The sequence below is a fragment of the Corapipo altera genome, unplaced genomic scaffold, assembly GCF_003945725.1.
Source record: "Corapipo altera isolate COAL_440 unplaced genomic scaffold, ASM394572v1 62, whole genome shotgun sequence".
Taxonomy (NCBI): Eukaryota; Metazoa; Chordata; class Aves; order Passeriformes; family Pipridae; genus Corapipo; species Corapipo altera.
In genome coordinates this window covers 11,321,079-11,336,097 of record NW_020884894.1, presented here as the reverse complement: position 1 = coordinate 11,336,097, position 15,019 = coordinate 11,321,079, and the positions used below count along the sequence as shown (strand labels likewise).

At 47.1% G+C, this 15,019-nt stretch overlaps 1 protein-coding gene and 1 long non-coding RNA gene across 5 annotated transcripts in view; one reads left to right on the top strand and one right to left on the bottom strand.

Moving 5' to 3' along the window:
- The window catches only part of RFWD3 (ring finger and WD repeat domain 3), a 23,211-nt gene extending 13,473 nt beyond the window's left edge, over positions 1–9,738 (top strand). For 2 of the 3 annotated variants that reach the window (XM_027646695.1, XM_027646696.1), the window contains exons 9-15: positions 2,325–2,553; positions 3,738–3,888; positions 5,328–5,504; positions 6,069–6,283; positions 6,522–6,739; positions 7,318–7,434; positions 9,028–9,441. In XM_027646695.1, the coding sequence (XP_027502496.1) occupies positions 2,325–2,553; positions 3,738–3,888; positions 5,328–5,504; positions 6,069–6,283; positions 6,522–6,739; positions 7,318–7,434; positions 9,028–9,069 (1,149 nt within the window). In that variant the 3' untranslated portion in view covers positions 9,070–9,441. Of the gene's footprint in view, positions 1–2,324; positions 2,554–3,737; positions 3,889–5,327; positions 5,505–6,068; positions 6,284–6,521; positions 6,740–7,317; positions 7,435–9,027; positions 9,442–9,638 lie in introns of those variants that run through there. The other variant, XR_003528229.1, reaches the window with a different exon arrangement.
- Positions 9,521–15,019, bottom strand: LOC113948792. Of its 2 annotated transcripts, none has more exons than XR_003528230.1 (2): positions 12,406–15,019; positions 9,521–12,275 (listed from the first exon to the last, which is right to left on the bottom strand). It is a non-coding gene; the product is annotated as an uncharacterized LOC113948792 (long non-coding RNA). The 2 variants fall into 2 exon arrangements; XR_003528231.1 differs by having other exon boundaries at positions 12,733–15,019.

Genomic DNA, 15,019 nt, shown 5'->3' with positions numbered 1-15,019 from the left:
ATGATCTTTGTGTTCACCTCCAGTTGATGTCTGGGGTAGTAAAAGCTGATATTTCGTTGCTGTTGCTTGTAGTTAAGCCAGGTAAAAATGCTCCATGTCCCTTAGCCTGAATCTGAAGCTGAGCCCCAAAGGAAGGTGGAAGGTGGGATGGCTGCAGTGCTGCACCACAGCTGGAGGTTGTCCTGGCCTGTGTTTCTGTCTCTTTGCTGCAGGACTGGGGCTGTGCAGCCAAGGTGGCAGGTGTGGCCTCTCTGAGAGGTCTGTGGGAGACAGCCAGAGTGACATCTGATACCTGCCTTTGTCTTTAAAGCTTCATATCAGCTATTAAGGCTGTAACCCAATACTCAAAACTGTTCTGAATTTATTGCAGCTGGTGGGTTTCCTTCCCTATTCATTGAGCTCTCCTGCTTCTGCTTCTCATGCACGTTCCTCAGGAAGACTTCTGCTGTACAGCCTCGTGTTTCCCCACCTGTGTGACTGTGTTCATTCATCACTGCAAGGGCAAGCTGAAATTTAGAGACAGTCATAGCGTGTGCAGAGAGTGGAGTCTGCCCTCAAGGCCCTTAGTTAACACCAGGCATGAGGAGAACTCTGCAAAGCATCTAAAGGAAGGTGTAGCTTTACTTTACCAACAGAATGTTCCTTTGAGCACAATTAGTGGAATTCGTCTGGAGTGCAGCATTTTTAATCACCTTGGTAATGTGCTTCCAGTCAGACTTCCTGATTCTGCTGGGTTTGTCCATTGTGTTTAAATGTAAACATTGTACTAATAGTCTTTGTGATTTTAATTGCCTGGTTTCCTGTTTAATTACTTTAATTAAAAGTTGAATGTTGAGTGCAGGTGACAAGGAGAGTTTTGTAAGGTCCCCAGAGCAACAAATAATTTTAATCTCTTCTGATCCTCAGTGGTGATTGCCTCCATCCCCCTTTTAGAAATAATGAGTTTATTAAATTTTTGATTAAAAGTAACTTTCTTCTAAGTTACCTGTGTTTTCACTGAGTGCTTACTCTAAGCCTGAAGCTGTAGCTTCCATCTTAAGCATCCTGGCAACCCCCACACCCTTTCTTCCTTGCCCAGGGTGTTTTGCATTGCTCACTCCAATGGGATCATCTCGAGACTTCAGCTTCGATTTTTATTTTGTTTTTAATTTTTAAATTAATTTTGTTTTAATTTGCAGTGCACTTGATGCAAAGCAGATCAGATGTCTGTAAGGTGTCAGAATTGCTCTCCTCTTGAGCAGTTTCCAAAAGTTATAGGTCTTGATAACTATTAATGTAGAGCTTGATCTTTGATCTTGCCTCTCTGAAAACTGCTGCCTCTGCTTCAATGTGAGTTAAGCAGTGGTGGCTGGTTCAGTGTTGAGGCTGACTTGCAATTACTGATATATTCATAATATCACTCTTGTGGCCCTTAATTGTTTAAAGATTACATAGTGTTTGAAGCCTAATCTGCGTTGCTCAGACAACAGAAAGCAAGTAGCAATTTTCTTTATATATACCCTCTGTCCTAAAGGTAACTGGGGTTCTCTACCATCTGGTTTTGACCTTGGATAAAGGATGGTCAAAATGCTTTTGGGGAGGGTGCACTTTTAGGTGACTCACAATATGCCAGTGGCACTACCTGAATTCTCACCTCACCCCTGATGATCTCTGTAGAAAAAGGAATTCAAGGAATACCTTGCTGCCAGTGGAAGCTGTTCTTGGCCATGCCTTTGCTGAGCATCCTTGAGCATTCATCAGTTGAGGTGGAGGAAGAAGGGGGGAGGAGGTGGTGGAAAACAGGACTGGAGCTCTTGAGAGTTGTGTCATTCCTGGAATTTGCTGCCCAGGCTTTACAAGAACAGGATCATCGTCATTAAATAGACTGACTTGTTTCCTGCAATGCCCTTTATGTTGAAACTCGGGCTTTTATTTTTTTATGGGGTATTCTGGAAATTCTGGAAAATGGTTTTAATTGACTTTCTCTTGTGGTTTAGCGGCACATAATACTTGGCAGTTCATTCTCTTCTAGACAGCATTGATCTGGTAATTGGTACTGGCTTTTATGTGTTGCCCAAGAGTCCTCTCTTTCACGGGGTGTAATACACACAATAACAGACTTTGAGTACATTCTGCCAGGATTTGTGTAGCATTTGAATGCTTCTGTTGCTCACTGTCACAGGCCACGGGCTTAGAAATGCAGCCCTTCAGGAACAGCATGGAAATGGGACCATATTTCCCCCCTTTGTCTGAGAACAAGTACACTTGGAGCATCTGGAGCAGGTAGCACGGCAGGTTACGTCGCTGGTGATGCATTTAAAGCTCTTGGGGCTTTGTCTTTGCAGGAGCTGAAGGCTCTGGTGGCCCAGCACAACGTGAGCACTTCGCAGCAACCCGGCAGCTCCCGCCCCTGCCTCCCAGGGAGCCTCCCCTCCAGCCAGAGCCAGCACAAGTACCACTTGGAAAAGGTTTTGTTGGTGTCTCAGGCTGGGAACTGCCGAGTGATGGCATACTGTGACTCCATGAGCTGCCTTGTGGTGTCACAGCCTTCTCCACAGTCTACTTTCATTCCCGGTAATTAAGCAAGTTAAGATTTGGAGGTTCATAAGTGAAAGTTAAATGTCTTTTTTTGTTGCTCCCTGCTTCTCTGCTTGACCTTTGCATGTGCCTTGTAAACTGAGTATACTCATAACACTCCCCCTAATTCATCTGCCCCTGCTTTGGTAGCTTCTGCCTAGCAAAGAAGCTCCTTTCCCCTGGCACTTCTATGGCAGAATCCTAGCAGAGGGTCTCTGGCTCTCCTGCTGGAGTGCCATATCCACAAGAAGGCAAAACATGTATCTGGTACTCTTTGCATAGGTGGGTCTTCTGAAAGAAGAGAAGCTTCCAGTGGTTAAATGAGAAACACTGCTCCCCAAACTGTAGGTGGATTGATCCACATGCAGCTGATTTCTCAATACTCTTAAAAAAAAAACCCCAAAAAACAACAACGACAAAAAAACCCACACAAAACCCCAAAAGCAAAACGCTTTTAATATGAATGCTAGGAGCACTGTTTTCTAAAGAGGAAATAGGAAGCCAAGAAGTCATGAGCAGCCCTGGTTTTGTCTCACTGTTATGTCCAGGGGCCAGTGACCTGACATCTGGACCAGCGCCAGTTGCTTTTTCAGGGCAATAGATGTGGCATTAGGAGTCTGAGAGTGTTTATTTGCAAAATGCTTTCTGAATGATGAAACTTACTTTATTTGGTTAATGGGTTTGAGGTTAATGTGCCTTATCCAGGCAGAACAAAGTGGTTTTCTGCATTCAACTGGTCTTATTTTTCTGGCATTTGAGGCCAAGGAATGAATGAATGGAGGCTTTGTGGTGACTCTTGTAGCACACAGGTTAAGTTCACCTGTAACCATTCTTTGCTGTGACACTTGTTCTCTTAAATAGCCATGTAATCCTGCTCTGGGTGGTTTTATCTGGGTAAGGGTGTCTTTGAAGAAGCTGGCTAAAGAGCAGCAGGCCTTGTAACAGGAGTTGTAACAGTGATACTGAATTTGCTCTTGGTGACTGGGGTCCTTAAGGATTTAGCCTTGTTACCATTTGAATTAAAGAATGATTTTATTCTTATTCAGAACAGCAAATAACTTTTACGTGTTCATCCCACCACAGGCTTCGGGCAGTACACACACTGCAGTTCTGGCACAGAACAGCCAGTCCTGTGTGTGTGCTGCTTCACCATGACCTGCTTTACCTTTCTTCTGTGGCAGGTTGTGGTGTTAAGATGATGAGCTTGGCCAACCTGAAGAGCAGTCAGTACGTCCCCATCCACAGCAAGCAGATCCGGGGCCTGGCTTTCGGCACTCGAGCGGATGGTTTGCTGCTCTCGGCTGCTCTGGACGGAACTCTCAAACTCACCAGGTGAGCCCCGTCCCCGCGGGCTTTGGCTGCGTTGCATTTTGTTCTGTCTTGCTGGAAATGTCTTGCAGCACTTGCTAGAGTCTGCTTTCTGAAAGATGCTGCAAAGATGAGAGCAGGTCTGGGTATTCTTCCAGCATGTGGGAGCTAAGAGAGGGAGGGACTTATTGATGGTTTTGCATCTTTTAGGTGGAGGTGTTACAGAGCTGCCTCTCCGTGATAATTTTCCTGTGGAGAACTCGGTGGAGAACAAGTAATTTAACATGGATTGGCCAAGTTGTGGAGAGAATAAATGTAGCATAATGTATAGACATGACATTTACTGTCCACGTGGCTTTCTGTTACTGCAGGGAAATGTGAAGTGTAGGAACTTATACAGGATAAAGTAGAACAAGGGGTGTTTAGCTTGTGGTCTGTTTTTTTTTGCACAGCCTGATGTTGGCTTCTCAGATTTTAAACTTCTTGCAGAGCATGGAATTCATCTGGGATATGAAACTCATAAACAGCATGTGCCAGAGGCTCTCTAGAGCTAGCAGAGACTTAAACCAGCAGGTTGGAGACTAATTATCCAGAGAGTGAGACAAAAATGTGTCCGGTCCTGTTAGAATTTACAGCCTATGTCCTTGTAGTTTTTCCCCTTATACTCACCTGAGAGCAATTATTTGTTTCTCTGGAGTCCTGAGTGTAATCACCTTCCCCAGGGAGAAGCCCATGTTGTAAAGGATATCCAGAGTTACTTTGATATGTGCTGTCTTCTGTCTCATGCTGTTCTCAGTGTGCAAAACCCACGTTGACAATGCTGCCCTTTGCAAATCCCTGATCTGATACCAGCTTCATCTGCTGTTCTGGGTTATGCTCCTCTGTGTACTCCTCTCTTTTTTAGAAACTCGATTTGTGGAAGGAAGAATTAACACTATAAATGTGCTCTCAACTGTCCTTTACCCACTCCCTGTCTCACTCTTGTTTAAATGGTTCTTTTGAGGCATAAGCACTGTTCCTCTTGTGTAAAAAGAGGGGAAGTAATTAATGAGAGATGTAATCTGAAGAGATGAGCCCTGTGATCTCAGGAATATGTGGTGTTACGGGATCACACCAGAGTTGCTTCTCCTAATTGTTTCCAGAAAAGTAACTTGGCTTTCTCTTGCCAGTAAGGCAGCTGAGACCCTGCTGTGAGATTTCCTCTCCCAGTCTCCAAAGATCAATCTGGAAAAAGAAGCATTGGCCTGGAAGAATTATAAATCACTTGACAATATCCAAGGGATTATTCTGTTTAGATTTTCCAGATTCACGTCTGGAGTAAAGGAGTTAATTGAGAATTCAGTCTAAAGAGAGATGCTTCTGTCTAAAGACTTTAAAAAGCTAGATTTGCTTACCTTAATTATGCTTTTTTCTCATCAGTAGATGCTTGTGCAACCAGCCAACACTTTGCTTTTCTTCTGCAGCTTGGCAACCAACACTGTGGTGCAGACATACAATGCTGGCCGTCCTGTCTGGAGCTGCTGCTGGTGTCTCGATGATACAAACTATGTCTATGCTGGATTGGTCAACGGCTCTATCATGATATATGATCTGAGGGACACCAACTCTCACGTCCAAGAACTGGTCCCTCAGAAGTCCAGGTGTGGCCTAAGGATTTGTCATTCCTCTCAACTTATAGGCATTAACTTAAACACAGCTTCACACAGCAATTGCAGTGGGTTTAGTTGGTTTATGTGAATCTCTTGTTCAAAAATTCATGTATCATGTATAACTTACACAGGTGCCAAGGACTTGTGCTCTTTTTAAGGCACGCAGGGGTCAGAAATGGACCCACTGGTGCAGTGTAAGCAGGAGAACTGAATTTGTTTTGGAGCTGGGTTTAGTATTTAATTTGGAAAGGACAAATCACACAAAGGTGTGAGATTCTGCTACTTCTGTCTCTTGTACTCCAGGAATCAAACACTGATTTGCACTCATCTGATGTGTGCTGTCTAATGCTCTGTAAAACATAAGGCTCAGTAGTGAAGTTGAATTCCATTTATACTTGACATGCCACTGGGGTTCCTTGCTTGAAGGACCGTCTCAGAGCCTGCTTAGGCCCTTTCTTTGCTGTGCAGTTGGAGAGGCTGGAGCTCTGCAGCAGTGAGCAGGATGCCAGCAGAGCTGCAGCTGGCAGCACTGACTCTTGCCTGTCCCCCTTGCAGGTGCCCCATGGTGTCACTGTCCTACCTGCCCCGCATGGCCTCGGCGTCGCTGCCCTACGGTGGGATACTGGCTGGGACCTTGGAAGGAGCCTGCTTTTGGGAGCAGAGAGCTGGCAACTCCTACCGGCCCCATCACCTGCCCCTGGAGCCCGGGGGCTGCATCGATATCCAAACAGAGATCAACACACGGCACTGCCTGGCCACCTACCGGCCTGGTACGTACGGGGGGCTCTGCAGGGCTCTCAGTGCCACTCACTCAGCTCAGCACCAGCTTGGGGGCACAGCAGAAATGCAGCATCTGCCCCCACCACAGCAATGAGCATCTGCACATAGATAAGAACCAGGGGAGGGCAAAAGGAGGCAGCTGCAGGGTGGTGCTGCTTGTATTCCTACAGCTGAAGCCTCTCTGTGAGTACATTTTCCAAAGGTTACCTTTGTATTTCTACCACACAGGTAAAAATAACCCATGTGTGCGTTGTGTGATGATGGAACTGACTTGCACCCCACTGACAGAGGCCTCTGAAGATGTGGTGTGTTCTTCTAACCCGGTTCAGACTTTCAGTGCTGGGCCCACCTGCAAGTTGCTGACCAAAAATGCCATTTTCCAGAGCCCGGAGAATGACGGGAGCGTCTTTGTGTGTGCTGGTGATGAGGCGTCCAGTTCTGCCCTGGTATCTCTTGCTCCTTTCAGTGTGCTGGAGGGGTTTATTGCAGTTCATAGGAGAGAAGCCTCATCAGTCACAGCATCAGTGTGATTTGGTGGGAGTTGTCATGGACATTACCCTGTGCTGGTTGGTGTGTTGTACTTCTGTAGCAGGTGTAACTTCCTGATAACACGGGACTCGATCTTAGCCAAGGCCTGTGGTCCCCATCCATTGAAAAGTGTGTAGGCAGTGAGCCCCTCTTGTCCCCCAGAGGAATGGAGTTGGGCACACTGGCACAACTGGGCACTCTTTAAGTGGTGTAACAGACACTTGGTGGGGTAGCTAATGTGGTAAGTGCTGTGAGGGAAGGATGCAGGCTCTTTAGGAATGACAGGGAAGAGGAGGAGAGCTCATGAGTGGGGTCAGAGAGAGTGGCCGTGGTGGCATCATGCTGTGATTCTGTTAAAAACCACCCAAGATGGGGTGGAAGTAGAGAAAGGGTCCTGTAAGTAATTTGAGGAAAGTCTTTTCTGGTGAGAGGAAGGTCTCTTCTGGATGGGAGGGGAGAATCCTTCAGTCCTTGACGTTGTCTGTCCCTCCCACAGCTCTGGGATGCTGGAAGTGGTTCCTTGCTGCAGAAGCTGCCAGCTGACCTGCCTGTGCTGGATATCTGCCCCTTGGAAGTGAACCAAACCCACCTCCTGGCTACTCTTACAGAGAAGGTGGTGAATATCTACAGGTGGCAGTGAACTGTCCCAACACCTGCCACAGACTGTCCAAATATGCTGCTGATCAACCCTACACAACTGCTGCTCGTGCTGCTTACAGGAGACAGGATCCATTACAGCACCTTTCTGGCAGTAGGCAGGAACTAGGATGTGTTGGTGCCTGGAGCAATTCCTTTCTTTCTCTGTCTTCCTCTTTAGGCCTTCCCTTATTTCTTCTTTGGCCAATTTTCTTTAGTCAGACTCCACAAGCTGCCTCAGCAGAGCAATAATTCCTGGAGTGTCTCCAACATGTGTTGCTGCACTTTTTTTCCACTGTGAATACAGCACAGGGACTTGCAAATCTCTGCTACAAATGAATAATATAAGAGGGACGTGAAGACCTGAGACTCCCACTGCACTTTCTGGTGGAGTCCTGCTGTGATTAGTGGGTGATGAAAAGGTGGTGATGTTGCATCTCTCAGGCATTGCTGATACACAGTGTGACAGCAGGTTCACTGCTTTGGGGAACACCCTCCCACCTTCTGTTGAAAGTCTAGGGTCAGTTGGAACTTATTCCCTGACAAAGACCAACCCTATTTTGAGGCAATGGAGAGAACAGGCTTGGAAAATCTACAGAGAACCTTTTTCTTTTGTGTTTGTTTTTTTTTTTTTTCCCACGAGCATATAATTTGCACTGTAATTCCTTAATTCTCTGCCTTCTCCATTCCCTCATCTTGTTCCTGGTTCATCTGCAAGCAAACTCGGACAGTTTGGTTGTGGAAAATCAAATTAGTACTGGAGAAGTACAGGTAAAGAGAAGAGAGATGATTCTTACACTGTTGGCTGCTGCAGTCCACAGTGTCCTTCCTTAAAGACAGGAATGTACTGAAACAGCCAGTACCTTGGAAAAGAATGCTGGCTGCTTTTGTTGTCTGGGGGAGGGGAGTTGGCTTTTTTCTGTTTTGAGGAATTGGTAGAAGCTCAGGGATTTCATCAGCTTGCTTTCACTGACTTTTGCCTCCCTAAGTCATGGTTTCCAGCTCGCAGCTGGTGACAGAGAGGTTCCAGTTGTGTTGTGAGGGTGCTGCAGCCACTGGTTTGTGTCACTGTGAGCCCACGGGGTGGGGTCGCAGCCTGGGGGATGTGTCCTGGCCAGGTGGGCTCTTAGCACCTTCCTGTAAATACTCTGAGGGGTGGGAGAACGTTTATCTCCAGGTCAGACCATGAAGGAGGACTTGGGTTCTGTTTTATGTGTAACAAAAACAAACTTGTGAGGATATTGGAAGCTGCAAGACAAATTCCCTGTATTAGAAGCTTATTCCTCAGCACGGCTCTGCCTCTGGACGTGCCACCACTTCAACTGCCAGGATAATTTTATTTTTGAGAGTCTGGGGCTTGCACAGTGTGAGCCTGTTTGTCTTAAATGGGACTGAGAAGATCTCGACTTAACTTTATATTTTTCTGTATAGTATTTTGTTCCTATATTTTTATATAAGAATAAAATGTTTATAGTTATCAAATATAACTGGTGCTGCTGTACTTTAAAAATAGGTCTCAGTGACATACAGTGCATGTCCTGTGAACATAACCAAGTGTTCCCTTATGCAGGTGAGGTTTCTCCTGCTTTGTATTACCTCCAAGTCTCGCTGAGCTTCAGCCTGAAATAATGGATGTGTTAATTGAATGAGGAATCCTCGCTGAACCATCCTGCTCTGGCCAGGTGAGGGGAAGGGAAAGGGTCAGGCCATACACCTGCATATCCTGTAAACTGAAAATAAATCACTGACATGAGAATTTTTGGCATTTTAACAATGATCAGGAAAATAAGGGCTGGTAGAATGACACTGTGAGGTCTCTGGTAATGCCAGCTAAACCAGAAGGAGCAGGATGCTCTCTGCTCTCTGTTCTCAGCTATTTTGAGGCATCATTTATGTTCAGTCAACTCTAACCCTGTCTTACCACAAGAAATCTGGAAAATTTTAAACACACACAGGAAAAAGAATTAAAATGTTTTGATTTGAATCCTTTGACTTTTGATTTTCTAGATAACACTCGTTTTCTACTTTTATACAACTCAACAGGAATAAGAGATACAAACTTAAATGCTATTAAAATAATAATGGAAGATGACTCTTTCATGTTCTCAGTTTTCAAATCCAGAGTTTCAGAAAATGTTCAAAGATATGTGAAGAAACCTTGTAACACCATTCTATTTCCAGGTTTGCAGCAGGCTGCAGGAAAGCACACCTAGCTGGTGTGCAGGAAGCCATCAGCATGGAGTGCTAATAAAAGGTCAAATGTGTTAATTAAATATTTGCTCATCTCTGTCTGGAGTCAAAGGGGCAGATTCTGGGATGGAAGGAAGGAACAAATCAGTGTCTCTTCACTGTGCAGGGCAGCTGTCATGAGAGGCTGAGCTGCTTTGCTGGTGTTTTAGGCATGAAGCCACTCTGTGGCTATTTCTGCCTCTGTCTCTGGGAAGATTTTGTTCTCGTGGAGCAGGGCGGCCCCTCGGCAGCTCCTGCAGAGTCTGGGGTGAGGTGAAGGTAAAGCCAGGCAGTGCTGGGGCTCCTGCAGCCCAGGCCTTGCTCAGAGCTGTGCACGGGCACTTAACATTTTTCTCTCCAGGCTGTTGCAGGGCAGCACCTTTTTTAATTTTAATTCCTGTAAAAGCAGGCCTGGGGGACAGCACAGTGCTGGACAGAGCTGGCTGTGGTGGCTGCTTGGATGGAAACAATGCAGCCCCTGCTGCTCCCTGGGGAGGTGTGGTGTCAGAGGGGCAGCTGGTGGGGAAGGGGAAGCTGGAGTCAGAGCCATCAGAGGAGGGCTGTCCTCCATGTCTCCCTAACAGGGATGATGTGGTGTTAGGCTGTGGTAATCCATGGGGTGACCAAGAGTGGGTGAGCAAGCAGCCAGCTCCTGGCCTCTGCATCACGGGGGCTTTGCTGCCGTAGCACCACCCGTCGCACTTGAGCTGTTGGTTGGTAGTGACTCGGGTGACATTTTGACAAACACAACCAAAAATGTAGCAGATGAGAAAACGTAGTGCTAAAGCACAAGCCAAGAAGTGAGCACAGCTTGGGGTGTGTGCACATGAGGCAGGACCAGCCAGCACTTTGCTCTGCTCTGGTTGCACCCGCTGCTTCCTGGAGGGCGGAAAAGCGGCTGTTTTATGTGTCCCGAACCAAATTGGATTAAAACCAGGCAATGCAGCAAGTGAAACAAGCAGCTTAAGCTGAACCTTGTTGCACTGAGGTAGCCAGAGCATCCCAGTGGGATTTCATTTAGCTCTCCTTTTCAATTTGTGAGGAGACGTGACAAGATTTTCTGCTTATGTAGATTTGCAGAGTTTCTTCCAAGGCAGTAAAATTCCTTAACAGACCCAGCTTTCTGCTGGTTCATGAAGAATGAACCAGAGAGAGAATATGGGGAAAAAATGGTTCAGGGAGGAGGAAGAGGAAAAAAACAAAGGAAGGAGCAAGCAAAAACTTCTTTTCTGTTGGGTTTGATTTGCATTGAATGCCAGAACTAGTAAATGTGAAAACAAATTTCACTGCCAAAAGACCTAGGGAGAGGTGGCACAGTTTCCCTTGCTGGGGTGGCACTTTTGACTTTCTGTTAGCAAATCTTCAGTGAAAGCTTTTTCTATCTGCAATATGAATCAGCTGAGTGCTCAGACACTGTTTGAGTCCAGCTTCATCCCTTATCCTTGCAGAGTCTCCTGCAAAGTCGAGCAGAGGGGGTCACAGTGCCTTAGCAGCAGGACTGCCCCTCCACTGAGCTGCTGTTGGCCCCTGCCAGCACTCAGCCTGCAAAGTCAAGCACGTTGGTGTCAACAGCCTCCCTCAAGATAACAATATTTATCATTGTTTACTTGCTTTTGCAGTAGTTAAAGATATTTGGAGATACTGCTTAGGAGGCAGAAGCACCTCCTGCTCACGTTATTTCTCTCTCTTTGCTAGATGAGATTTCTCTTTGCTCCCCTCGGGATGGCAGCCAGAGCTGTGGCTGCCCTGGTGTTACAGAGCACTGGGTGCTCTGGGCCTGTGGGAAACTGCTGCTCCAGTGCAGGGAGTTCATTGATAAACTCTGGGAGCCACAGCAGTGTCCTGAAAGCACCAACAGCATGTGGGATGTTGCTCCTCTGCTGTCTCTTGCAAAACAGTGCCTCTAAGTTGCAAGAAAAAGAGGAGTTTGGGGATCTGTGCCCTAAAAAGCTTATCTAATCCTTGGGACAAAATTTGCAGGTGACAGATTCTCTCCAGCCTGTGCTGGTCAGGAGAAAAAAATACCTTGAACTAATTTCAGTGATTATCCCACCCTGTGAAGCAGAATTAATTTGAGGGTCCAGGGGCTTTAGTCTTGCATCAAGTCCAATTTGGTGCTTCTGCTGGCAGCAGAGGTCTGGAAGGGGGAGTGAGCCCCCAGTGCTTCTGATGGTATCAAGCTGGAATCAGCACTGAGTGCTCAGGAAGGCAGAAGCAGGACTGGGAAAGAATTGTGGCAGGTTGGAGAAAGGGCTGGACAATTGCCCTCGGGTTTTTTTTGTTTTCTAAAGGTAGGTGCTAACTGCAACACAAAGCTGCAGCAATATGAAGGGGGCAACAGTCTCTACAGTAATGACCTGGGCCTCCTGAGGGTTTGTCAGGCAAAGATGTGTCAACAGCATCAGTCTTTGGGGGGAAAAAAGGTCAACTGGGCTGAAGAGTTGTGCATGAGAGGCATGAAGCTCCCCTTTTTGCTCTACGCTCACAGGGTTGTAGTTGCAATATTGTCTCCTCTTTGTCCACAGCTTCCTTGGAAGATATTTCAGTGGTCTTTTGCTTATCTCCAAACAGGGATGAGTAGAGTCCGACCTACAAGAAAAGCAGAAACAGAGTGGGGCTGAACCTAAGCATGTCATGCAAATAAACCACGAAATACCAGGCCAGTGTTCCTGCCTCAGCCAGCAAGAAAAAGTGCTGAATGGCAGCAGTTACAAAGCACCTGACTTAGTTCTCTGCAGCAGCATTTGCTGGTGGAGAGGATCATCTGTTGGGAAAGACAGAGCTGAAGTTCTGGGGGATGCACAGCTTTGGAGGGAGGCAGCTGAGTCAGGTTGCATGCAAGGAGAGGGCCTGAGCACACTGTGCAGGCAGAGCCGGGATTTGGAGCAGTGCCTGTGGCCACATGGGAGCAAGCAGACTGTATCCAATTAAAAACTGGAGCAGCTCCTCCACATGGACTGAGGAAGAACTTTTGTTCTCCTCGAAGCAGTGGAGAGCAAGAACACTGCTGGGAAGGAGTGAGAGGTGTCCCAGCAGCTCAGCTCACCCCGGCCTCGCTCTGCTGAGCTGGGGACATTTAAATGGCATTTGTTGCTTGAAGCGGTGAGACTTAAATGTGCTGCCCACTACAGAAGCAAGGGACTGCAAGCACTTAATGCAGCACCCAGAGACTGAGAGCTTTGGTGGTAAAAGGCTTAAAATGTGGCAATGAGGGAATTTCTGCTGAGGGAGAGGGGCTGCAGTAGCAAGGAGCTGCTGGGGTTATCACACAGGCAGAGATGTCCCTGTGCCCAAAGACAAACCTCCTCCTTGTTTAACTTGCTGCATGGACATGGGGACCATAGGGCTCTTTTATGAAATGCTTGTTTCATGGTGGACTGTGCAGAATGGTAAAATCCAAGCCTGGGAGGAGGTTTTCCTTGTGCAAAAAATGACTCTCCGGAGAGCTCCCAAGGGTGTGGGAAGGGGAAGCGAGCCCTAACCCAGCTCCACTGCTCCCCTCTGCCCTCATCCTGCAATGGATGGAGGAGCAGAGCCAGCTCTCACACTGGGCTAACTTCAAATAACTCCCACTAAGCCAAATAGGCTGCCAAGCACGGGCTGGATTTTGCTGGCTTTTGTTTTCAAGTGTTCCCAGCTGTGTGGCCCCCGGGTGCCAGCAAAGCCACCTTCCGAGCGCTGTGTCCCAGCGCGACACTCAAATGAAGGAAGTGCAGGGACTTTGCCAGCTGAGCCCTCTCCCTCTCGCCTTCACCTGCACAAGGTGGCTGCAGGTTGGTGGCCACGCTGGGCTCTGGTAGCTCCTGGTGTGTGACAGTCAGTGACATCCTCAAGAGAAGGGCTTTTCCCAGGCAGGATGAGGCAGCCTGGGGCAGGAGGGGAGCAGCCCTACAGCTCTGCTTCACCCCAGCTCACCCGGCCAGGGCAGAGCCATGGAGCACCCTGGCATCAGGCAAAAGCTTCTGACTTTGGCCTGATGCCAGCTTGGGCTGGCAAAACTGCTCCTGGAATCAACCAAGCAGAGGAACTGAGGTGGGATTCTCACAGTCCCCCATTTCCATCTGCCATTCGAAGCAAATCTGATATTTAGGGGCAAATCCATCCTAGGAAGGTGCTGTGAGCTGACCTGGTGAGATCTTGGGGGAATACCCAAAAACCTGTGGTTGCTGAGCTGGAGGTGGAACTGTGTCCCACTGCTGCCACTGACCCAACCCCTGGACAGGTGCTTTTTTACTGGAACATTTTTGGGTCTGGCTGCTGGGGCAGAGTGGGCTGCAGCATCCCCAAAACGCTGCTCCAAGGGGGGCTGTGCAGTTGCAGACAACACTTTCAGATGATCCGTCACCAAATTCAGCATCCAACCCCCCCCTTACTGCCCTAGGAGGAACCTGTGGATCCCATTTACAACAGGATCAGCCATTGGAGATCCTGCTTTGGGGACAAGATCACTCTCCATGGAGCCCCATTTCTCTCCATCCCCATGAAGAAAGCCCAGGGGCCGTGATGAGTCTGACCTGGCAAATCCCACCCCCAAAACCCAGTGGCCGGCACTGACAGGGCAGGAGGTGCAGCCAACCCTGAAAACGAGCCACCTCATGGCACCCCCAAAACGTGGCTTTTTGCCCCTTGTCCAGATGCCTGCTCCTTGCAGGGATGGCCAGCCTGCTGCAGGCTGTGGGATTTATCCCCTGCCCTCGTGCCAGCCCAGCATCCTGCCCCAGGAGGGGCCGTGAGTGCATCCCCACACAGGGAGATCATCCATCCACCTGCCAGTCTGGCACTCAGCATGGAGAAATGACAGTGGCAAAGCTGACTGTCAGCATTTTATTAATGGTTTTGGGGTTTTTTTAGGTTTTTAGTTGATATTGTTTCTTCATTCTTCTGTAGTTTTCTCTCATTCTTCCATATTTTTCTGTATTTTTTCTTCATTCTTGGGTATTTTATCGTTTACCTGTATTCTTATTTTGTTCTTCTGTATTTTTTCTTCAATCTTCCGCATTTCGTCTTTGATCTTCCACATTTTTTCCTCAATCTCCTGTATTTTTTCTTCTTTCCTACGTATTTTTATTTTGTTCTCTGTTATTTCCTCACTCTTTGGTATTTTCTCTTTGTTTTCCTGTATTCTTAATTTGTTCTTCCGTATTTTTTCTTTGATCTCCTGTATTTTTATTTCATTCTTACGAATTTCCATTTCGTTCCCTGGTTTTACTTCACTCTCCAGTATTTTGGTTTCGTTCTTTGGTATTTTGCTATTTTCTTTGTTCTTTATTTTTCCTTTGGCTGCCTTTATTTTTTCTTTCATCTCCTGTATTTTTATTTCATTCTCTGTATTC